This window comes from Emydura macquarii, unplaced genomic scaffold, assembly GCF_026122565.2.
Source record: "Emydura macquarii macquarii isolate MOO-44397 ecotype Brisbane River unplaced genomic scaffold, CSIRO-AGI_Emac_v2 contig_573, whole genome shotgun sequence".
Classification (NCBI taxonomy): Eukaryota; Metazoa; Chordata; order Testudines; family Chelidae; genus Emydura; species Emydura macquarii.
Window position 1 is genome coordinate 1,708,318 of NW_027130710.1, and position 24,382 is coordinate 1,732,699.

A 24,382-nucleotide genomic window follows, 5' to 3' on the forward strand; every position below is an offset into this window, starting at 1 on the left:
TTGATGGATGAAACTGAAAAGCCACACAACTCTGCTTGCAGCAGGCTAAAATATCAGGCAACGACACTCATCCCATTCCACTCCCTCCCACGCTTCTTCCTTGTAGAAGAGTCTCCATAAAGGTTATCTGCCCTACCACTCAACGTGTACCCTTTGCTTAATGCCGCCATAAAAGCAACAGTTTGCAAAGTTACTACAGGATGAGTGGACGGAGGGATAAATTCTATCAAGTCATACACATAACTCCACCCTGGGCTAGCTCTTGCAACACCAACGGGCTGATTCCCTCTGGGCTAGTTTGGGTCGCCAACCCACCAGGATTGTCCTGGAGTCTGCCAGCAGTAACGATTATCTAGTGCGGTGAACCCTCTAGGAACAGGGCCACCGAACACTGGCAACTCTAGGTTGCAACCCCAGCTGATGCCAGGACGGGGGTCTCTTAGAACAGGAACAGCCCCTTAAAAGTCAGGAGAGGGAATTTCTTGCACGGGGACAGCTCAAAAAAAAGGAAGAAAGAAAGAAAAATCCATCCCCCAATCCCTGAACTCGGGGCGGGGGGAGACAGGCTTTATTCATAGGGGCACTGAGATCATCGGGGAACCCTTCTGCCATAGCACCGCACCACCCATGCTGAGGTCACTGGAAGCAGCAGCAGCAGCAGCATTGCAGCACGAACCTCCCGCGCCCCAGCTCGCGCGCCCAGCGTCCGCCGCAGAGAACAGGGCAACACTGCGCGTGCGCTGCTTCCCCCCCCCCTCCCGAGTTGCGTTGGGCGCACGCGCTGTAGAGCGCCTTTCCTGAGCGCAGGCGCGCCGCCTTCCGGGGTCGGCGCGTGCGCGCGCAGCAGAGGCGTGGCCTCGGGCCACCGTTGTGGCGGCGACAATGGCAGCGGCGGGGTGTCGCTGAGTTCTCCCCCCCCCGCCCCCCCCCTTTGCCGCGAGCGGGCGGGCGGCCCCATGAGGAGGCGGCGGCGGCGGTCCAGCCGCCATGGGCTCGCTGAGCAGCCGGGTGCTGAGGCGGCGGGTGGGGCCCCCGCGCGGGGAGGGGGCGGCCGGGGGCGACCGCGGCGGGAAGAGGAAGCGGGGCGGGGCCGAGGGCCCGGGCGAGAGCGACAGCGACGGGGAGGGCGAGCGCGAGGAGCGGCTGCTCAACACCCCCCGGAGGTAGGTGGGGGGAGGGGTCGACAGATGGCTGGTGGTTCTGGCGGGGGGGAGGGGCATGGCTGGTGGTTCTGCGGGGGGAGGGGCATGGCTGGGGGGGGCAGTTCTGGTTGGGGGGGGTGGATCTGGTGTGGGTCGGGGTATACCTAGGGTGGAGGGAGGGATCAGGAAGGTGGGGGGGGGGGTAGAAGGGGTGATGGAGATGGAGATGCAAGGTGGAGGGTTGGTGGGAGTTGGATGGGAATCCAGCTGGCTGGGGAGGCCAGGAAGGATTGGGGATGTAGGGGGGCCCGAGTTGCCCCTGCTCTCTGGAAACTTTTCACATAGAAACTGGAGGAAGCAAACAAATTTTGGAGAAAGGGATTCTGAGCCCATGAAAACTGGCCGGGGGTCTGTGTAAACCAAAAGGAAATAAACATAAGTCACCTGAGCTCTGTTAAAAACACATGGGGGGGGGGGGGGGGGGGAACGGTCTGTAAGCGTCTAATGACTAAGGGAAGAGAAGAAAATCACGCTAGCCAACTTCTGAGGTGTAAGCAGTCATGGGCGTGACAAATATTGTTGTTTTCTTTGCGGCAAAATTCCACAAATGTGCATGTCTTTGTTTGGGGTGTTTTTTGTTTGTTTGTTTTTTAAATTGTTGGAGTTGTTTGTTTTGTTTGTTTGTTTTTTAAATCCAGGAAAAAACTAAAAAGTACGTCCAAGTATATTTATCAGACTCTGTTTTTGAATGGTGAAAATAGTGATATTAAGATCTGTGCCCTGGGAGAGGAGTGGAACTTGCACAAGATATATTTGTGTCAGGTAAGTGGGATTTCTTCCTTGTAATAGAGGCTCATTTTGGTAAATTAAACAATATTCCTTAAATTTCAAGTGCAGCTCTGTTTTTTCAGCATCTCTTCTCTCGTTTCTGGTTTCTAATTTTATATTTTTGTTTCATTGCAAAAATATAAAGCGTCTGTGTTGTGCTTCAGGTACTCTTGACAGTGGACACTCAGTTGCCAATCACTGATCTATCCAGCTTCTCATCTGTGTGTAAACTTTCTAAAGAATTGTAGACTTGTATGGGAGGTGTGCATGTCAGGTATGAAATAATATACCTGCTAATTTTTTCAGCTAGTAAGAAAAATTAATGGCCAGTTCTGTGAAGTGATAGTCAAATGAATTTCTTACTTGCATTCATAAAACTAAGAGCATTATGAATGAAGGCAAAATGTAAGCGTTCTTTTCCATCCTTCAATTTAGATGAACTTGCATAGAGTCAGTAGTACATTGTTTACAGCACTGTGTGAGAAATGCATATAGGAAAGCCTTGTTGCAAAGGAACGGGGCTTGTGAAGAATGCTATACTTCAAAAATGATTGCTTTCCTTTTCTGTACTAGTCTAAAGACCTTTGGTTTAAAAAATATCAAAAAAGTAATTGCTTTCACATTCACTATCTATTATTCTCTTAGTTAGTAAGACAGTGCAAAGGATGCTGATACTGTAGGTTTCTGCTTCTAAAGTAGAGGCTCTGCTTATCATCAATGAGTCCTGCTTTGAGATTATGGTGATTTTTAAGCTTCCCTTCTCAAGATGGCAAGCAAGGAAGGAGTTAAAATGTCCATGACAGGCCAACTGCTCTAAACCAGCCAAAAAAATTCTATGTACCTTATTTATGAGTAATGGTTAGGCTGTGAAAGAGATTCTTTCAGGCTAATAGTAAAGTGACATTACACTTTCTGTTTTTTAAAAAGTAGTTTTGGGTTTTTTTTTAACAAAACTGTACAACAGCCCCAGATATTGTAAAACATATGTAAAAGTAATAACAAATATGGAAGATACAGTTCCTATTCCTAGAACTTCTTTAGAGTGGCTTGCGGTGTTGGTCCCAGAGAGCTCACTGGATGCCAGTTTACTTAGAATGCAGTTGTTTTCCAGTGCATATGCGTCAGCAATTTACCTGGTTATCAGAAAATACCTTTGTGGTGAGTCTGAGTAGGATCCCTCTGTCTCTTTTGTGTTAAAGCCCCATCTTCAACTTAATTAGTTGAAACTCAGACCCTAGTGAACTGAAAGCAACTTCAACCTCTGAACTGAGGTCCCACTCAGACTCTCTCATCGAATTCAAGCCCCAACTGAATCATGAAATCAAGCTGAATTCCAGCCCCCTATTGCTTCATTCTAGAACCACCACTTACCAAGTAGCTCTCTTGCAGAGGTTACTGTTGGGTTGTCATCATCATACTTGATGCTTTCCCCTTGTGCGTCTACAGGAGGTCAAATTTCAAGCTGTTTTTGACTGATAGGTTTGCATGGTAGGGTACCATCCAGATCTCTGCCAAACAGGTCTTGACCACATGGAATCATGGATAAGGCTTGATTTAATAAGAATAAATGCATTTTGTTTGGTGTGTTGTTGGTGTGAACTTTGAATATGTTCTGTTCCAGTTTCTTAGATTTAAAATGGAGACTGTTGAGCATTTAAAACAACTAAAATCGCACACCCAGAGCTACAGCAACTCGGATTAAAAGCTACTGCCATTTCTATTATTTTGTTTTCCTATCCATGACCCATAGTGTAAATTATGGAGGCATGAGAGGATAAGGAGAGACAGGTACACTTCAGTGGGAATTCTATCATCAAGGGACAGTAGTCATACAAGTAGTGATTTGCACTGATAAGGGTAGTTTTTTGCCATGGGGAGAAAAAATGAGAGGAACCATGGCTGCTTCATAGCAAAAACTCTAGTTTGAAGTCATAATATGCAATATTTTAATATTAAAGTGACAGTCATTTTGAAATCTAGTTAGCTTTTATAGAATTAAAAGTAATTTTATGTGCTACATCTGAAAATCCCCCTACCAATTTTTTTGTGTACTATTGCACAAAATGGGCAGACTAAAACTTTCAGTTATAATCTTTTAGATAACACTAATATCAGTTGAAATAAATTCAGGCAAACATTAATGTAAGGTGTTTTTTCTTTTTGTCTTTGTGCTGTGGTGTAAACAGTTCTATAGAAGGTGTATGTTTGGATAAAATATACAGATCATAGCTATGAGAAAGAATACACTCACTGCAGTTCTCTGTCAGAAGTAAAAATCTAATACCTAATCTTTTTCATGAACTTCCTAAATAATCGAAAACAGAACAGTTCTCCCTCCCCCCGCCTGTGTGGTTCTACTCTTCTCTTTCTGGAGAGAAGGAATGGTGTTGTGGTTAATGTGTGGGCTGCAGTTAGACCTCTGTTCTAGTGTTGGCTCTTCCATAGATTTCTTATGCTTCACTAAATCACTTAATTTGTCTTTATTTTTTCAGCACAGCTTTGTCATTATCTTGTAAAAAGTTGTAACATTTCTTTTTAAAGCTTGATGTGGCTTAATGTGAAAGCATTTGGAATTTAACTTAAAATATTCAATACATGTTAAACATCAAAGTTCTTTGAGAAAGTGATGGATTTTGCACCATATTGATAATGTCTCTTTAAGAGACATCCTATAAGAGGAAATTTTGTTGAGTTGAATCTCAAAATTGGTTCAGGTAAGTGACTATTGCCTTTGATTAGAAATAAAAGCTAAATCAGCAGGGTTAAAGTTTCTCAATATTATACAGTATATCTGTAATCTTACTTATTGATGAAGCTATCACACCACCCTTACTTATTGAACAAATTGCTTCTGTGTCTTGATGACCATCTATCAGCTTTAGCTCTCCTAGCTGGTGCATTAGTTTGTGAATTTCTCCCGCTAGATAGCATTGAGGTACTATTGTATATATGAATGACTGATGTTAAAGATACAAATTAAGTGTTTTAGCACTTCTTATTAAAACACAATATTCTCCATGAAATCTAGGAGTTAGCCCAATATGTTTGGATATAGTCCATGAGTGTACTAAGCTTTCCATGAGTATGGAACAAACTGTCCAGGTTTTTGATAGCAGAGCAATAAGCAATAGTGGTGTATTTCCTTGCTTATAAATAGTGTGTGTGGTGGGGGAATACACATTTAGTAAACTTTTGATTTTAGATATACGTGCTATAATTTGCTGCCACCAGTGGTGATATTGGGTGACAGTGCAGAAGGTATGCTGCTGTACAAATAGACTTTATTTTTTTAATCTCTCAGGTAGACATCACTGAGTGATAGCATCTCATAATGGGCACTCCTTCTGCTGAGATGGAAAATCATGAATCCTAGTAAAACAGTATATTTCTCTTCATTTGGATGGAAATCTATCAAATTCTAGTTTTATATGCCTTACACTTTGTTTAAAAAGGTATACTTATTAAAATGGTGTATGTGTACGTGTTTGTATGAATTTACCTACACATAAATTTAAAGATGTATGTGTGTCCTTAGTCTGAGACCACAATCTTGTAAATTAATCTGTATGTCTTGCATGCATTCTTTTCTAATTGGCTTAAAAATCAATGCCTGAAGGATTGTCTACAAATAGTTATAAGGACTTACATTTTGGACATTAGCACATGCTGTGGATATCATGATTTATAATGGAAATTTTTTTACAGCTTTTCTGGCTATTTAAAATTGAATTGATTGGGGAACTTGAAAAACAAATGGCTCTCTTCTGTAACCAGAATTGAAATATAGGTTGATGTTTGTAAATATTTCCACATAATTGGAAGAAATATTGTTAGTTTTTCTTGACATGGAAATACATCAGTTATTTCAGTTTATTTACCCCATTATTCACTTGATTTTGCAATGAAATATAATTAACAATTTTGGCTAATATGCCAAATTCTTATGAGTTGTCATTATTTGAATGAAATATGGTTCCTTTTTTTTTTTTTTTAAATAGTCTGGCTACTTTTCCAGCATGTTCAGTGGTTCTTGGAGGGAGTCTAGCATGAACATCATAGAACTGGAGATTCCTGACCAGAATATTGATATAGAAGGTAAGCAAGGGCCTTTTTCCAGAACATCATTAGTTCACTTAATTTCAAACTTGGAATTTTTTCTTAAATACTGTATACTAAATCTCTGACATGGCTGTTTGGAAAGAAAGAGTGTTTATTGTCAAATAAACCAAAACATGAAAACTGACAAATCAGTAAATTAACCACAATTCCCCTTAGAGAAAATGTGAGTTGTTTATAGTTTAATTTAATTTAGGGTCATAACAAGAATGTGTCGAAGGTTCAGAAACTGACTGAAGAAGCACAGTCTAAAGCAGTGATTTGAACAACATGTAGCACTTCAGAACACTGTATGCAGCTCTGGTGGAGACCCAAATGTTTGATTGAAATACCTCTTTCTCTGTGTTGTCTTGGAAAGACAGCTAAGTCAGAGGAGCACTCTTCATGGTTCTCCACTTGGGATAGATCTGAGGAAATGTATTAGGGCTATTGGCATCCTTTCCTGTCCTCCAAGCAGCCAGGAGTAAGGAAGAGAGAGAAGAGGTGATCAGTTGGAGAACTTGCAGAAATACACACAATAATTCCAGTTTGATATCTTAACATTGCATTACAATGATGGCATGGTGGGATTATAATTCCCAGGCATCACCTTCTGCAGTGTTATGGTTCACTTGAACTGTTTGATGGTGTAAGTCCTGTGTCTCTTCTCTTCCCCTCCCTCCCTCCCAGCTGTTAGGATGAATACCAATTGTTTAAACAGCAAAGTAAATAATTGTACTGTTCACATTTTTTAAAAGCAGAAGTAATATCTGAACAGAAGGTAACTGTTTAGAAAAATTCTCAAATTCTTGGAATCAAAATATGCAATTCTCTCCTGGGTACAGTTAGAATTATTGTGCTTATAGAAGCGATGCTTTTGATGTAAATATTTCCTACTGGCCCAATTGAAAATAATCACCACATTTGTGATGGTGCGTTGCATTTCAGTAGTTACGGTGTTCTATGTTCAGTCAATTGACTTTTTCTTTTGATTTAACTTTTTCAATTTAGCTTTTTTCAAGAATTCAAATTATAGCAACAGCATAAATTGAAAGGAATTTATTGTTTAAACATTGTTTACTTTAAATTACTAACTCTGAGAAATTAGTTATTTTTCTTTAGATTTGACAATTTGTGGTTTTTTTTTAGCTCTCCAGGTAGCATTTGGCTCACTATATAGAGATGATGTTTTAATAAAGCCCAGTCGTGTTGTTGCCCTTCTAGCAGCAGCCTGCATGCTGCAGCTGGTAAGTAATATATCAGGTATTGGACATATGCAGATAGTATAGTGAAATCATGGTTTATTCACATTAAAATAAAAAATCAGTGTAATTAAAAGGCACATTTATGAACAAATGTTAAATATGTTCACTCTTCTCCTAATGGATTATAAAAATCTTTTTCAGAGCACTCGGGGGGGGGGGGGGGGGGCAGGGGCCTGTGGCTGTTTAATACTTATTTAGCACAAATATTAGTGAAGTAGTTTTATGTAAACATGCTAAGACTATTTTAGTTAAATATTGGTAGCTATATTTGTTTCCTTACTCTGGAAGAGTTTTGTTGTATTGTTCTTGCACGTAACTTTTTGAAAACTAAATGTAGTTATAAGTGGACTTCGCTAAATTATCAGTAATGTCAGTAAAAATATAAGGTTATGCTTTAAAAAAAACTTTGAATGTTTGTGGATTTGTTCACAGGATGGCTTAATCCAGCAATGTGGCGAGACGATGAAGGAAACAATTAATGTGAAAACTGTGTGTGGCTACTATAATTCAGCAGGGACGTATGGATTAGACTTTGTGAAGAAAAAGTAAGTATTAACTTTTTTCTCCACACTATTATACATATGTTAATTACAATGTAAATTTTCTTTCAAGAAGGAAGATTTTTCAAAATATAAATTTGACTGGTGACTGAGTTAGTCCTCTGTAATTTTTGAAGTGTATAACATAGGTCATGCAAAGTGTTCTGGTTCTCCTGTTTCTACTGTTTTGAAAACAGCGGGCTTTCTTTAAAAAGGTGTGGCTCAGGAGATGTCTGGTGGAATTTAATTGTAAATTTGAAAAGAAGACTGACTGGTTAACTTTATAGAAGGAGTGTAAAATACTAATGTAACTGGCTGTTCTGTTCTAATTTTGTGCTGCTGAAATGTTCAATATTGAAATAAATTTAAGTTCTGAACAGTAAAGGTCTTGGAAGAATTGATGAGCGCTGCTCTAGCCAGGGCCTTCTTTCCCAACAACAAATCACCCCCCAACCCCTTGTGGGGACACAGAGAGACTCTACTTTACCTCCTCGATTGAGACTGCCCATCCTCCCTATGCTATTGCAGAAGTTAACCTTTGAAAAGGTTCCTGTTAGTGCTGTGCTTATCTAAGGAAACGTCACACTTTAAAAATGTCTTAAACATTTCTTTAACCCTTCCTAAAGTTTACGATCATTCAATTTAAAGAAGTGTTAAAGAATAAGATGTATCAGAGTTTTTAGGTCCAGGGGGTTTTATATTCAGATTAGACATTATTAAATCAATTAGAAGTTATGAAATCTATTTTAGAACTTGATCATTTGCTTAATATTCAAATTTAGATGTCTGAAAAATTGTGTGTAGCAAACTGATTTCTTTTAATCTAGGTGCCTTGAATGGCTTTTGAATAACCTGATGACTCACCAGAGTGTTGAACTCTTCAAAGAACTCAGGTATTCAGATTTCAATTCACTTGAGTAATTGAGTGGTTAAAATAGTCTACATATTTTGAGGTAACTCAAGTATACTGCAAATGGTATATTAGAATATTGATGACCATTACCAAAAGAACTAGGTCATAAACTTTGTTATGGGACACTTCCAAGGTTGGCTATGTGTGTATTATATAACTTAGCTTTAACATTTTCTCAGTTGAGGTTCGAGAACTTTTTCTTTAGATTGTCACGATTTTTACTTAACACTGTTTGTATTTCATCTGTTTTCATAATTAAAAATATTAGCTTTTTTGGTATTTGACAGCATTGAAATTGGTATTTGACAGGTTGAAATTAACTTCAAAATATAATTTATAGTTCATGGCTGAGAAAGTACTTTCTTGCTCAGTGGCAGTCTAGTGGCCTGTTATTTCCTTTCTTCTTCAGCTCTCACCTAAATGTTAACTTTTCCTTTCATAATGCTAAGATCTTGTGTGGTGAATCAGAATATTGGGTATATCCTGATGAATTTAGACCTGATAATTTAACCTTTCACTTACCTATGGTCATAGGGAATGAACCCCCTTCCCTTTTAACATTTTTTTTCCTTTTCCACATTGGGACAAACCTGAAACCTTTCAAAAATTTTTGCAAAAAAACAGAAATCCACCCCAGAATAGCAAAAGCACAATGATTGGGACACTCGCGTAGTTTGTGGGGGGACAAAGATTCAAGTTCCTGCTAAGCCTGAGTTGGAGCAAGAATTTGAACATGGATCTCCCATGTCCCAGGTGATTGCCCTTATAGTCACACTCTCACTGGCCCCAATGATAATTTAGTTATTTATGCAAAGTGGAACAGTTTTAATAGGAGAGATTGTAGAGACCCACTCCAGATTAGCCAATAGCCTGGTAATTAGGGAAACTCGCCTGATCCAAATCAGGCAGAGCAGAGATTCCCATATCCCAGGTGAGTGTGCTGACCACTGAGCTAATGGTGATACTGTTCTCTCTCTGTGTTTGATCAGAAATTCCATGCTAGGCTGGAAAAACCTTCCCAACTAAAGTTTTACCAAAAGCAGCCCTTTTAAAAAGTTTGTTTTCACAAAGCTGCATTTTCCAATGAAAAATTATTTTGTTGAAAAATGTCCAACCGGCTCTACCTTTCACTATGGCAAGAGTGAATTAACTTCCTTCACTCTCTTCTTCTTCGATTTTGCTAATTACTTGATTGGCTTACAGTTTTATACATACCGTCTCATAGTATTTTATCTTTTCCAGCATAAACCTCATGAAACAGCTGATCAGCTCTTCTAACCTCTTTGTAATGCAAGTGGAGATGGATGTATATACTGCTATCAAGAAGGTATTTGCAAAGGGCCCAGATTGTCCTTGCTGTAAGACTATTGGAGCCAATAAAGTTACACCATGGATGAATGTAGCCCAATTAGATTACAATTTTTGATATTCAGTGTTGTGTTGAGTAATACTCAGATTCTGAAATGATTATATTTTGACTTTTTGGGGTTAACATTAAAATATCTATAGAGACAGAATCTTAAGCTGATGTTTATGGATAATTGTACTGCAAAAATACTCTTTTAATCATGAGTATATTTATACCAGTGTTAGAATGAATTACAAAATTAATTTTTAATAATTAGAAGTAGAATCATTACTTGTTTTTATTTGGAGCTTTGGAGTGGCTATAACATTAAATTTATTAAAGTCTTGGGTATATGCATAATATTTTATTAATCTAAAATAAGCTTACAGAAATTTGGTTTTTTTTTAGTGGATGTTCCTTCAGCTAGTGCCTTCTTGGAATGGACCACTAAAACAACTTTTAACTGAAGCTGACGCCTGGTTTTCCAAGCGTAGAAAAGGTAAGCCTATTGGTATGGATGTAATATTTGTGAAGAATGTGCTGGATTTAGAACTTCAGTGCTCAATACGTACAGCAGTAGGTACAGTGCAGGTGTTATTCAGCTCCCTCCAAAAATACTGCCCCATGTATACCAAAGAGATGCATTGATTTACTTCACCTCACCTCTTATTCTCATTATACTGTTAAGTAGACTTCCCTTGAACTGTTTTGGTCTTGCGTGTTGAAGCAAAAATCATTTAAAATGAACTTCTTGATTTTTGTTATTGACTTGTCCAGTGAAGACTTTGTTTGAACATCTGAAAATTCTGACCAAACTTTTTTGTATTTCAGTGGATAAAAACAATTTGGTCTGATAGTTTTGCCTTCACAATTATTGGAATGTTAACTTCCTTGGAATTGAAAAATCTGTACTGTTTCAGACCGTTGCGTGACTTTTGCTTGCAAAATGTAATTTACCTTTCTGTATTTGAAGAGCTTGGGACCTTCAGTTTAATGAGTATATATTTTAGAAGACAATCAAAATGAGCAGGTTCTAGGAAACCCATAACAGTGTATGTCTCATAATAATTGCAGATTTTGAGGATGACATTGCATTCTTAGAATCTGAACAAGGGAGAGCGTTCTTGACAGTATTCAAACACTTGCGATTGCAGTACATCATCAGTGATTTGGCATCAGCAAGCATTATTGAGCGAGATACTCTAGTACCTTCAGGTAAGAAAATATGTTTGGATATTTTGTGTCTTTTCCGATTAATAGGTGGAACAAATTGAATGCAACTTTTCAGTTAATACCCATGTTTTCATTCATCTGATTTTGATTCACTTACATTCTTTTCCAAAATATTCATTGGGCTGGCATTTGTCAACAGCATCAGCACAGTTGTAAAACTTCCATGTTATGTCTGATTTAATGGAGTAATGTAAATATTGATGATGAAACACATAATAGAATGTAAATATTGATTATAATATACTTTTTAAAAAATGAAACTTCGTATGAGTCATCTATCTATTTCATAGAAAGAGAGTTGACTAAAGCATCACAGTGCAGGTCTTTGCTCCTTGCTCTGAAGCTTAACAAACGAGCTCTGCCAGATGAACAGGAATACTAATTCTCAGTCAGGGGCCTGAACTGAAAGTGCGCTGCCACCAGGCATTTAAATCTTCCAGTAGGTGGAGCATCTGCCTCTCCAACTTTAGCTCTATCTCCCTCTTCCTTTCACAGCTAATTGAAATGAGTGTGCCCGTTAGAAAAGTTGCCTTGGTTTCCTCTTCTCCAGCTCTGTTTTGAATTCTCTCCAGACTGGTTTCCACCACCTTCATTTAGCTTTCTGATGACCTCAGGGTCTCTGCTTCATCCTTCCTGACCTCTGAAAATATGACTGACAGTGTCTAAATCTTCTCAACATCTTATCCACCCTAGTTTTTTATGATACTGTTCTTTCTGCTTCCATTGATACCTCATTGTCCATTTCATGTCTCCTTTGGCCTGGCCTCCTCTGTCCACGGGGTTGCATGTTGCTCTGTCCTTGAATCCCTGTGTTACTTACTTTCTTTGGGTGACATCTTCTACTTTCACAGCTTCATTTACAATGTGTGGGGTAATATATAAATCCATCTGTCTACTCCTCGTATATCTCTACCCACCTAACTCTGCATCTTACCCTCTGACATCTCCTGGATGTTACTGTAAAGTTAGACTTAAGCAGTTCAGTTTTAACCATTTTATCTTTCTTCCCAAGCCCTCTTTCTTCTTCTTCTTTTCTTTTATGATATGACCATCCCTCCTGTCACTCCGGGCTGTATGCTAAGTGTCACCTATGATTCCTGCCTTGCCATCATCCATGTGTTCAATTCATTTCCAAATCCTGCTGTGTCTTTCTCCAAAACAGCATCAGAAGCTATTTTTTTTCTATCTCTACTGCTAAAATGATCTTTCAGGTCTCATGTCCGATCTTGATTACTGTGTAATTTCCTTCTCACTAACATCCATGCTCGGCCCCATCCATCGCATAGAAAATGAAGTTGTCAGCATCATATTTCTAGCCAATCAGTTTGACCAAGTAACTCGCTCCTTTTTTTAATTTTCTTTGACTTCATCTCCTACTCTGCATCAAGATGAAGCATGAACTTGGCCCTACTGTTATGACGCTAACTTATGCCCCTTGTTTGTTCTTTGTCTTCTTATTGTATTGTCACCCTGTTCCTTTTACCTTGTCAGTGTTTTCAATTTCTCCAGTCATTTCCTCACCTTTCACTCCACACTTTGAAAACTGAACAAACTTCTTGAGCAGAATCGTTCCTGAAAACCTGCTTTTGCTGTGATGTATACAAGAAACTAAAAGACTGATTGCAGCTAGATTGTGGTTACCTAGGAGTAAAGTACCCCACCAAAAAACCATTCTGTTACTAATACGATCAGTTACCATCTTAACTATTCACTTAAATCTTGTACTACCTTCCCCTACTGCTAGTCAGAACTCTTACTCCCTTAATGACTCTTCTCTTCCCTCCATTACTTTGTCAGGATTAGTGCAGAGCAAGTTGGAGAAATCCAGTTATGTTATGTCCTGTAATTTGGCCCAGATAGTAATATATTTTCCGAACAGGAGATGGAGACAGGGAATTAAAGATTGCTTTGATATCAGCCCCCTATAAATGAGTTTGTTCTGGCTGAGCAGTTCGGTTAAATTTTGTGCTCTACTTATAGAACAGTTTTTCTGCCTTGCTAAGATAGGATTTTATTCATCTTTAGTTTGGTCATTTCTTACCTCTTTGTCAAAAGCAATATAGACTATTTTGCATAAATGTAACTGGAGTTGGAGAACTGCTGTATGTTAACCATGTGCCAAGACTAAACTTAGTTTTATAGTGCTGTATTTTATTGTTACTTATGAGTCTTAATATTTGCTTTTAATTTTTAATATACTATGTCATGTAATTTTAGTTGTCTTTTCGCAATACACTTCATTATACATGAACACTTGGTGAATACCTTGTTTCCTGAATTTGTAATAAATGATGAGGATCCTTTCACGTGATTTGGAAAAATTTAAAATTAACTTAACTTAAAATCTTTTATTTTAACCATATCTATTTCAGATACTGTATCAGAATTCCAGCATTTGATAGAAGTAAAACAACTGTCACAAATACCTGAACAATATGTCAGCAAAACAGAGTGGTGCTCAAGCATTAACTACAACAGTCCATGTTAATATTTCTTATCTACTATAGAAAAAGAGATCTATACTAAAAAATATTTTTTTAGCATTTTCCTGTTCATTCTAGGAAAGGAGCACAGAACTAGAAGTCACGTCTGTGTATCTGTTGTGCCACAAGAAGGAAATCTGTTTCTTTAAGTCATTAGAAAATAAATAGTTTGTTGGGGGTGTGTTTTTGTCATACTGTAAGCTTTGGTCTTCTCACTGAGAGCAAATGGGGGTCGGGGGGGGGGGGAGGGAGGAGTATATGTAGGAAGATTATCCTGGTTTTCTTTATCAATCTGGTAAGAAAGATGATAGATAAGTGATTAATCCTGAGGTTTTGTCATGCAGGATGTCAAATGGATGACAGAACTTTTAGGATAAGCTGTTAGCTACTTGATTAGCATGACTTGACTGAGCAGTTCCTAAACTGTGGCCAGCAATTGCTGAAGTTGATATATGGATATGTATGTTACGGCAAATAGAAAGGGAATTGGTCCTTGAGAGAACCTGTTAGGATGTGGTCCACAATGAGGAAAAAGTCTGAATCCTTTACTCTCTAGTTTTATTATGTGAAAACAATTGTTTTATGTGAAGTCTCCTTCAAAAAACCAGATGAAGAAAGAGGCATTTCTTAAATTTATAGATTTGTTACGTGGTTACCTTAAACACCGAATGAAGATACATTTGTGGACTTCAACACGTATTACATTTGTAAGCCATTAATACTCTTTACTAAACAACTGACTAGCTTTTTCTTGACATTTGAGAAGAGGTTTGATTAATGCAGCTGTTTTTGAACAACTTACTCTGGTGATTGGATGTTATCACTAAACTTTGAAGTTACTGTATGGTACTTGAGGAGTAGTTCTACAAATTTAGAAAATACGTTGTAATGTAAATCTCTTTAGGTAGTCCCGGATTACATTCTGATTGTTGTAAGCAAACTTTTGTTGCGGGGTTGAAAGATACGCTGCAAATTACTGTGTTTAGTGCCCCGTGTGTCTGGGCACAATAAGAGGAAAAGGCAATTTGCCGCTCAAGTTTTAGAATAAAATCTTACCTGGAGCCTTACCTGGAGCCCAGCTGATCCAGTGGCAGAATGCCCTGCCACTATTAGGGCCCTGGGCTGGGACGCAGTAGAGTTGGGTGGGTCTACGTCCCCCTCCTCCCTTGCCACCCGAACCCTGCGGTGACTGCCCCTCAGCCTGCTAAGACTCAGTAGGCTGTAGCCGGTTGCTCTGCTTTCCTGCCCCGCCTGGACGGACGGCCTGGGCCTATAGACTTTGTTTTGCATGCGCCGCCCGAACCGAGTGCCAAAGCTACTGCCAGCTCGTAGTGAAGCGGTGTGGCCTCCTTCCAAGGCTGACACCCCAGGTCAACCCCGATCTGTTACACTGACTGTCCCTAGTTTAAACTGTCTTGCTATTGTAGTTCATCTGGTAATTTTGCTGATGAGTTCGAGAACTATTTTTTTAACTTATAAAGTTCCCCTTGTTAATGCCTGTTGTGTGCTAAGTAAGTCATTAAAATAAAATTAAAATATGAATATGAATAAAATATTTAAAAGCATCTTGTTTCTAAATTACCCTTGACACCAAATTTCCTTTTTTTCTCCTTCTTGTCTTCCCTTTCTCCAGAATTCTTCCAGAGTTTTTCTTCTTTTTGCTTGTGGTTTTGTTGAAATCATTCTTATAGCTTTCAATTTCCATTGATGATTTTTATTCTTTTTGGGTCCAGGCCTCCACTCTTTTGAAGTCTGAGTTTTGTTATTGAAGTTAGTAGGGTCAGTATTGGTCCCTTATCAGTCCTAAATCTTTTATTGACTCCCTGTCTAAATCATTGAGTTGTCCCACAAGTCTCCTTAGATTTTTTTTTTTTTTACCTTACACCTGACTTCATCTACCTTCCAGTTAGCACCTTCTGTCGTCTTTTCACAGTGGAACTTATTCAGCTCTATGCTGAACTTCTTTCCTCTCTTCTAGGCCACTGAGCTGTCTTTAATATTTGCCTTAGAACTGTTCCATTGTTCCTATAAAACTGTTAGAACTGTAAAATCTTCTTATTACTCTTACAACAAAACCCCATATATCAGTTTTCTCTGTTTTTTCCAACAGTTGCATCTTTGGTCCTGTGTTTAGGGGATTGGCTTAGGATAGGGGAAACCTAGGTTCAGTTCCCTGCTCAGCTGTGGATTTGCTATGTTATCTTGGGCAAGACACTTAGCTTCTCTGTGCCTCTGTTCTGTTCATGCTTTCTTACCACACAGAGGTATTCTGACGATAAATACATTGAACATTGTGAAGGGCTGTAAGATCTACATATAAGTGTTATATAAGATATAGGCATTATCCTTCCATTTCCTTTTGCGTGTAGCTATATTTGCATCTTCACTGCTCTTACACTTCAGTTTTATGGTTTTTTGATTGCATAACATTCACATATGGTCTTTCGCTTGAGACTGAGACCGTGGTAACTGCTGTGTAATGGATTGCCTCTGTTCTACGATACCTCTAAGTATAATCATTTTGTAATGTATTGTGTGCAGAATGCTATATACCAGTAAGCTATAGTTTAATTGCATTCCAGCCTCTCTTTGTAAACAACCTCCACATTGTAACTATTCTTCCTGTGTGTGGGGGGGGGAATCAGTTTAGTAACAGTTACTTCAGAGGGAATGGTGCTGACTTGATTACAGTAGATGCTGTAGTGTTGCAAATTACTTGGTCATTTTGAGCCAGGATCATTTTATTGATACTTGCAACTTAAAATAAATCAGAGAAGTCTTAAAGGTGGGTATATCAGTGAAATATCAGTTGACTGGATGTGACTTGGCTATTGAATGAACACAAAACCTTTTCATCTCAGTATAATTTTATTTCCTTATTTTAAATGTTATATAAATATCCCTTTCCGACCTCCAAAGGAATCCCAACATTCATTTATATATTTTTTTAATTTTAGAATGGCTGTCCTCTGTTTACAAACAGCAGTGGTTTGCCATGCTCAGAGCAGAACAAGACAATGATATTGGGTAGGTATATTACTTTACAGGTTTTCTTTTATTTCTTACTTTAAGTAGAATCTTTCTCTGGTATAAACTCTGATCTGTATACATGTTAGAGTTTACATCAAAATGAGAAAATTAGTCCTAAATCAGTGGTTTTTAAACTTCAGTCACACCCAATTCTTTGTGGAGCAATCTATTCCATTCACTTTCATCTGGTCAATTTCTGGTCTTCTGCAAAATAGAAAGTGACAAGGTCTTACATTTCTTTCTACAGTAGGACTTATAGGTAGACATTATTTTCTGGGGTTTTTTTATTGGTCAGTATTTGTCACCACTAGTATGCCTTGTAATGTGCTTTGAGGATGTGAAATAATGACTTAGTATTCAATTTTGAGGATGGATTAAAAAAAGTGAAAAATATGCAGAAGCTAACTTTCTCCTTGTTTTTTCCCCCCCCCTTTCATTTGGCTGGATGGTCAAAGGAAGGTGTTATAGGATAAACAAGTTTGTAGAACTATTTTTAATTAGGTAAATATTGGAGGCATAAGTCTCAACCTTCAAGTGTGTATAATGAGAAGCATTTTTTCTGTCATCTGTTATGACTGCAGTCTTTCCTTTGTATTCTGTTCCAGTTTTCCTTATTTTCAAAAAGAAATCTTTTGGTTCTTTCTTAGGAAATAATATGTTACTTCCATCCAAGTCATTGGTGGTAGCTGTTTTAGTTGGGAATCTTGAAGAGCTTGTGTAGCATAGAAGCCAGATGTTTCCCTTCCGAATTGGCTCCTAAGTTGTTTTGTGATAGTGCCACCACATATTGAAGTTAACAAGTCTTTAGTACTATTGTTTATGAATCCAAACATCTCAGAACTAATGTGGATTTCTTTAGGTTTTTCTGCATTATTGATTCTACTTATAGCTTCCTTATATTGTTTAATGTTGGATAGAGGTTGAGAACAATTTGGCAAATTTCTTCGCTTAATCAGTGAAAATGTTGTAGGTTTGCATAAGGAGATCAGATGTCCCATGATTTTTCAGTGGTGCCCTAGTTAATGTCATTGAACAGTGTTTTATCCAGCTTTTAGTACAACTGGCTGTTATGTTCTTCCTATTCCCTTCTGCTCTGGGATTATGTGGGTGGGAGATATTGCCCTTTCCTCTGTGTTTTGGCTCTTCCTCACTTGTCGTTTGCTCTGTGACATTACAAATCCCTGAGAGAACTAGATTCTGATTTGGCTCTCCACTGATTGTCAGCAGAACACGCCATCCTGGGACCCAGGACAGTGGTCCCTAGTTAATGTTTTCAGTAAGAAAACTGATGCCAGGTGTTGCTACATGTGAAGGAAGTTATCTGGAAGTTAGAAGGCGAATGGGTAGGTAAAAGACTAAACTGATCAGAAATGTCCCCATATTTCATCCAGGCCAATCCCTGCCCTGCCCTATTTGTCTCTGATAGGTGCAGCTATAAGACATTATAGTATGTGAGCATCTCCTGAAGAGTTAATCAAAACCACAAACCAAATAATCTGAACAAATGTGAAAACTGTCATCTACAGAGCTTCATGAAGTGATGTAGTTTATTTTCAGATCCCATCTAGTGCACAATTGAATGGGCACATGCTATATTGAGACTACAGAAAGAAAAATGATTTTGCATTAAGTGTATATTACTCTTCATACATATTACTGCTCTTGTGTGATATTAGAGCAATGCTTCGTGATTTCAACGTTTTGTTATACTTCAGAGGTCAGAAGTAACCATCCTTCCCACTTAGGTGAAGTATCTTGCAGCTAAAGGGGCTTGAACGTCCTTCACTCTTCTTGAAACGTTTGAGCTATTATCACATAGTACTGGATTCAGTCATCAAAACACATCTTAGCCTACTTCAGGTTTACTGTAGGTTACTTTTTATGTTAGACTTAATATAGTTTAGTGCGCTGAAATAGATCTTTGCACCTACAGTAATTTGAGGGAAATGACTCTGTGAAGCTGCAGATTAGACTACTTTAATTTTCCACTTTATTTTGGTCTACTATTCAGAATTAAATTTTATTGTACTTTTTTGGTACATAAGAATGGCCATACTGGGTCGGACCTATGGTCCATCTAGCCTGGTATCCTATCTTCTGACAGCGTCCAATTGCAGGAACTTCAGAAGAAATGAACAGAACAGGGCAATTATCTAGTGATCCATCCCCTGTTATCCACTCCCAGCTTCTGGCAGTTAGAGGCTAGAGACACCCAGAGCATGGGGTTGCATCCTTTATACTGGTACAATTGTATCTACGATAGGAGGATTGTACCACTTTGTAGTTAAGGTGGTAAAGCCAGGACTCCTGGATTCCAGCTTTGCCACTGAGATGCTGTGCAGTACTGTGTGTTAAAATAGATGTTCTTTATGCTTTATAGTTCAAGTGGTACAACTCTTGTGTGTAGATAAGCTACTTAACCATCCACCTACACATGCAATCCTTCATGTCAGTTGTCCCTTAGGTATATCTTCATTAAGCTGCTTTTCTGCAAAGAAAAATGTCTTATTTTTCATTTGGCTGGAAATGGAGGAAACTGTTCCTTTTTTAAACTGAGTGGTTTTCAGTCTGTTTTCGCCTCAGACTGATAATTCAGAAGCAGAGCTGAGCTAGAAGCCAGAGCCGGACAAAAAAATGGAACTAGAAGGCTTATATTCAGTAAAAGACAGATCAGATCAAAATACAATAAGAAACTGACTTGCATTCTGACTTAGAAGCTGACATGTACTGAAATTCCACAGAGCTTTTTCTTGCTGCTGTTACTGATATTTCTTTTTTACAAGTAAACAAGAAATTGTAGAATCATTCTCAAAATGGTCTACTTCATACATTCATAGGCCTCAAGAAATCAATAAAGAAGAACTTGAAGGAAACAGCATGAGGTGTGGTAGGAAGCTTGCAAAGGATGGTGATGTAAGTATAAACCATGCCTTAATTTGTACAAAACAAAGCTATATCAGACGTGTTAACGTATTTTCAGAAACTTTGTCTTTAGTGGCTTTTTTCAGAAACTACACCGAAAACAAGATTATAATGGAAATGATACTTTCCCACAAATAAAACAAAGCCCCTTATTGAAAGAATAACAATACTTGACAGCTTACATAGTTGCTAGCAAAATATCACTAAAGTCATCATGCTAGTGCTATAAAACGGAGTCTGAATGTGGAGCATTTTTAGAGGAAAAAATGAAGTTGAGTTATTAAACTTCTGAGATGTTTATAAGTTCTATAAACTAATGGAAAATGTGTTTTTAAATATAATTTTAAATATAATCATAATACCATCCGTAAAATCTTAGTGTAGTTGTATTCTGAAAAGTGACTGTTCTGCAGAACCAGCACACCTTCAAAGATAGTGGTATGTATTTTTTTCTTGTACAGAATTGTTTGTTAGATTCTGATTATTTACACCTGAGCAAAGATTTTGAAGAGGATGGGGCTATCCAGGTGTAGCTGAGAGTATCATTTGAAGATAGTAGGGTTGACTAGATGTCTAGCGTAATTTGGGTTCCAAAAACTTCATTGGTGATGGGGCGTGACAAACAAAGAACTTAGCTTGCCTATTAGATGGCAGGTTAAGTTTTCAGGATTGGCAATTGGATAAAAATATATTTACATCCAGAAACAGAGTATATTGTTATGCAAATCACCAACAAATTAAATATGGAACTCCTTAGTGCCTATTTTAGTCATTTTTTTTACAATAGAACTCATTAATACTCAAGATGACGACATAATTTAATAGTAAATATCTAAAGGTTGGTTCTTAATACAGGAAGTATGTTGTGTCTATCCTTACATAGCAGGCTTTACAGAGGAGCATTAGAAAGGTGAAGACTTGTTTCCCAACTACACGCTAAATTCATTTAACTGAAGGATCTGTTGTTTGAAGTAATCACTTCATGCGTTTATTTAACCCATGGTCCAGGGGGCTCTGGAGTTATGCTACTTAGAGATATTATGGCAATTGGTGCATTATAAAATCTTTTATGGACAGATGGTTTTAAATTGAAACCTGATTGTGTATAATCCCATGGCTCTATGTAAGAATTAAGTGGCTACTAGAGCTGGTGGCCTGATCAAATTCCGAGGTAGGGCAATTATGTAACTACTCTATCTAAACGCATCGCCTGTTTCAATTGGCAATGCTCCTATGAGATACATAGAAACAGTTCTGTAATTTCATTGTGTGATGTTAGCTAGATGGTGTCCCGCCCCGAAGTGGTTGCATTTCAGTGTTTGGTGAAGTAATCACTGATTCTTAAATCAGATCTGTCTAAGTAGATGCTTGCACCCATACAGAGCCCACTGTTTCAGTAGGATTCCATGCAGGCATTGGGATAGTGGCTCAGATGCAGATTTTGGGAATTAGTATGTTTGTAAAGCTATGAGGGCCCTGGGATCCTTCAGAGTAAAAAATGCCATATTTTGATAGCCCACTGAAATAAAATAGGTTTTACACGTTTTCTCTGTTTTTTAGTACTGCTGGCGATGGACTGGGTTTAACTTTGGCTTTGACCTGCTTGTCACGTATACAAATCGTTACATCATTTTCAAACGAAACACACTGAATCAGCCATGCAGTGGTTCAGTCAGTCTGCAACCACGGAGAAACATAGCATTCAGGTGAGGAATGGCCAACAATTCATATCTCATTGAAATTTTTATATTTAATTCCAGTATTTCAGCTGATTTCCTACTTGAATTGGTTTAACAGATGACATCTTCACTGACACAAAATATGGAATATGACAATGTGTGCTTCTGTCTCCCTGTGAGAAGCTGGCTTCTCCCTTTAGCCTCAGAAAAATGTTACAGGAGGCTAAATCAAGTAATTTAACTTTTCATTATATCCCTAGGTTACGTCTGGCCTCTTTTGATAGCAGTGGGAAACTTATTTGCAGTAGAACCACAGGATATCAGATCCTGACCTTTGAGAAAGATCAGGTATGTTTGTGTTTTTTAAACCTAGTAATAGGGAGAGGGGATAGTCCAAAGCATCAAAAAAGTTGAGAAAATCATTAGTGCTCTTTTAAAAAAATTCAGTTAAATTTTTAGTTGCAAGCATGGAATTTGAAGTGCTTCTGCCACATAAAATGAAAGTTGATATCACTAGCTTAAATGGGAGAATTAAATCTGAATATTTAGTTGGATTTTATTCCTGGCTACAATGAAATTCTCAGGGTACTGCTGAAAATATACTCCATTATCTTACTATTCTTAACAATGTTTATTAACCAGAATTTTAACATTGGAGAAGTCAACCAAGTTTGATTTAACAAGCTAGTGAAAGGAGGAGTCTTTCCATAGCTAGCCAAAAATTACATTAGATTGTTACCAAAACTTGCAGTTACAATTGGCACAGTTTTTCCAATTATAGTAGCAAGTAGCTTAATATTAAATATCAAATATATGCAGATCTTGTATTTTTAATCATGTTCCAGTATATTACTGAGAATTGAAAATAGATGTCTGTTAGCGCCTACCTGTGTAAAGGACAAATTCAGGGCTAATTTGACATCTTTCTGTTAGGAATAAATTGCAGAGTTTGGGCCATGACTGTCATGTGGACCCTGGTTAGAATTCATTGTCTTGCTACTTGTTTGTTTTCTTTTAAAGACAACGCATAGATCTTCATTTTTGGGTCTGTATTCTAATCAAGGGAGCATGTTTCATATATATATTTTTACTATCCGTTCCTTTATTTCCTGATAATGGCAATGTCTGTGTGGCAGATGCACACAGGGTTTGTTTCTTTGTAAATTTCAAATATTCCTATAGATACATTTCCAAATTCAGTGGGTCCAAATTCATTCTGAGGGTGACAGCCAAAATGGTTTTGACTAATTCCACTACCAAGAAACTTTAGCCCCTCTCATATATATATATATGAGTAATTCAATAATTCATATATAATGGGCTGGATTATCTAGTCTGCTTCAACCACTAAATGGTAGGAAATTGCCCAGGAACAGCTCTTTGCTGGGTAGAGGTGGTTTGGCCACCTGCTGCACTAGCTGATCCTCATCCTTGGTTAAGGGGATTGAGGGAGTGAAACAGGGAGAGGTTTGGCAGGGTGGAGAATGTCTTGGCAGTCAAGGTATAATAAAACATTTCATTTTAAGGTGGCTGGTAGTGTGTAGAGAAGGCTAGAAAGTGAATTATTATATAATCTTGGCTTAATGTATTGATTTTTTCGTCATACCCGGTGATGTGAATTTATAAAATAACTTAAGTTCCGTGATGAAGATTTCCATTTTACTTTTTGTAGGTAACAGTTAGATGGAAATTCTGGTCTTTCGCAGTTTCATTTGAATCCATTCTAGCACTTCTAATTATGTGCAGTCATTTATACCACACTTTATTTTTATTCAACACTGTGAATTATTGCTCTAAACTTATCTGAAAGTGTTCCTTCATATTTTCTTTACAGGAACAAGTGGTAATGAACTTGGATAGCAGACTTCTGATCTTTCCTCTGTACATCTGCTGTAACTTCTTATATACATCACCAGAGAAGAAACCCGAGAGTGACGGATTGCTAGATAACCCAGAAAACTGAGAGTCTTGTTCAGTGGAACACAATAGCACTTTCACAACTGTATGCCTGCTTTAACTTAAATGCCCTGCTGATGCACAGAGCTATGACAAATAAAAAAAAAAAGGCCTTACATGGTAGCAGATAAATATATATGGCTACTCTTTATCCTCAATATACTCCTATGCATATCTGAAAAAAAGATCTGAAACCACATAGGCTAAAACTAGTTATACCATAAATTTGTTCACTTGTATTTTCTGTTCTACATTACCAGAGAACAGCCATTCCAAGTTTCTATGAAATTTGTTGCAAGTTTGTTTGTTTGTTTTTGTTTAGATTAGGAAGGGGGTGAGGGGTGGGGAGATCTGGGGCTAACGGATAAAAGTGAATGTGTGAATGAAATGTTACTAACCTGTTTGTAAAATTCCTGATTACTTAAGATTTGGGTGGAAAAATTTTCCATTGCTAATCACTGGATTGTGCTCTGTAACAGAACTGTAAATAGTGAGATCCAAATTCCGCTGACTCCAGTGGCCCTCACATCAGGGCTAAATTTTCCCTTTAATTTTCATTATAGTTATTTAACTGTTGTACAGTTTTTCTGACCCATTTCAGTTTTTAAGCCTTCCACAGGTCCTATGTATATTTGTTTTTCTTGATCTTTGGCCATATTTTTAACTTTGTGGAAAATATTTTATCTTCTGTTCCCCATTTTTTTAGTCCAACAGGAAGACAAGTCTGAAAATTTCAGACCAGTTCATTCAGAAATGCATTTTGTTAATGTATTGAGAACATGAGTCTTTCTATTGACATAGCCACAATTTTCAGCAAGGGTTCAGTTGACTCCTAATGTATTTGTGTATACCAAATATCAGGTTTTTTTAAACATTTTGGCTTCCTTTAAATTTTTGTTTTAACTTTTCATTGGGAATCTGTATCCCACTTAAGCTCAGGAACTTGTGA

At 37.9% G+C, this 24,382-nt stretch overlaps 1 protein-coding gene across 2 annotated transcripts; it reads left to right on the forward strand.

Annotated features, from left to right (window-relative positions):
- The first annotated feature begins 833 nt into the window (after nt 1-833).
- Nucleotides 834-24,373, forward strand: LOC137147924 (germ cell-less protein-like 1). Of its 2 annotated transcripts, none has more exons than XM_067540346.1 (14): nt 834-1,163; nt 1,841-1,964; nt 5,969-6,065; nt 7,215-7,312; nt 7,763-7,875; nt 8,697-8,762; nt 10,025-10,109; nt 10,539-10,629; nt 11,205-11,345; nt 16,804-16,873; nt 19,714-19,789; nt 21,359-21,504; nt 21,738-21,825; nt 23,312-24,373. In XM_067540346.1, the coding sequence occupies exons 1-14, from the start codon at nt 988-990 to the stop codon at nt 23,438-23,440; spliced, it is 1,500 nt and encodes a 499-aa protein (XP_067396447.1). In that variant the 5' UTR covers nt 834-987; the 3' UTR covers nt 23,441-24,373. The 2 variants fall into 2 exon arrangements, with proteins under 2 accessions (XP_067396447.1, XP_067396448.1); XM_067540347.1 differs by lacking the exon at nt 834-1,163 and adding an exon at nt 5,272-5,422.
- Nucleotides 24,374-24,382: the final 9 nt, after the last annotated feature.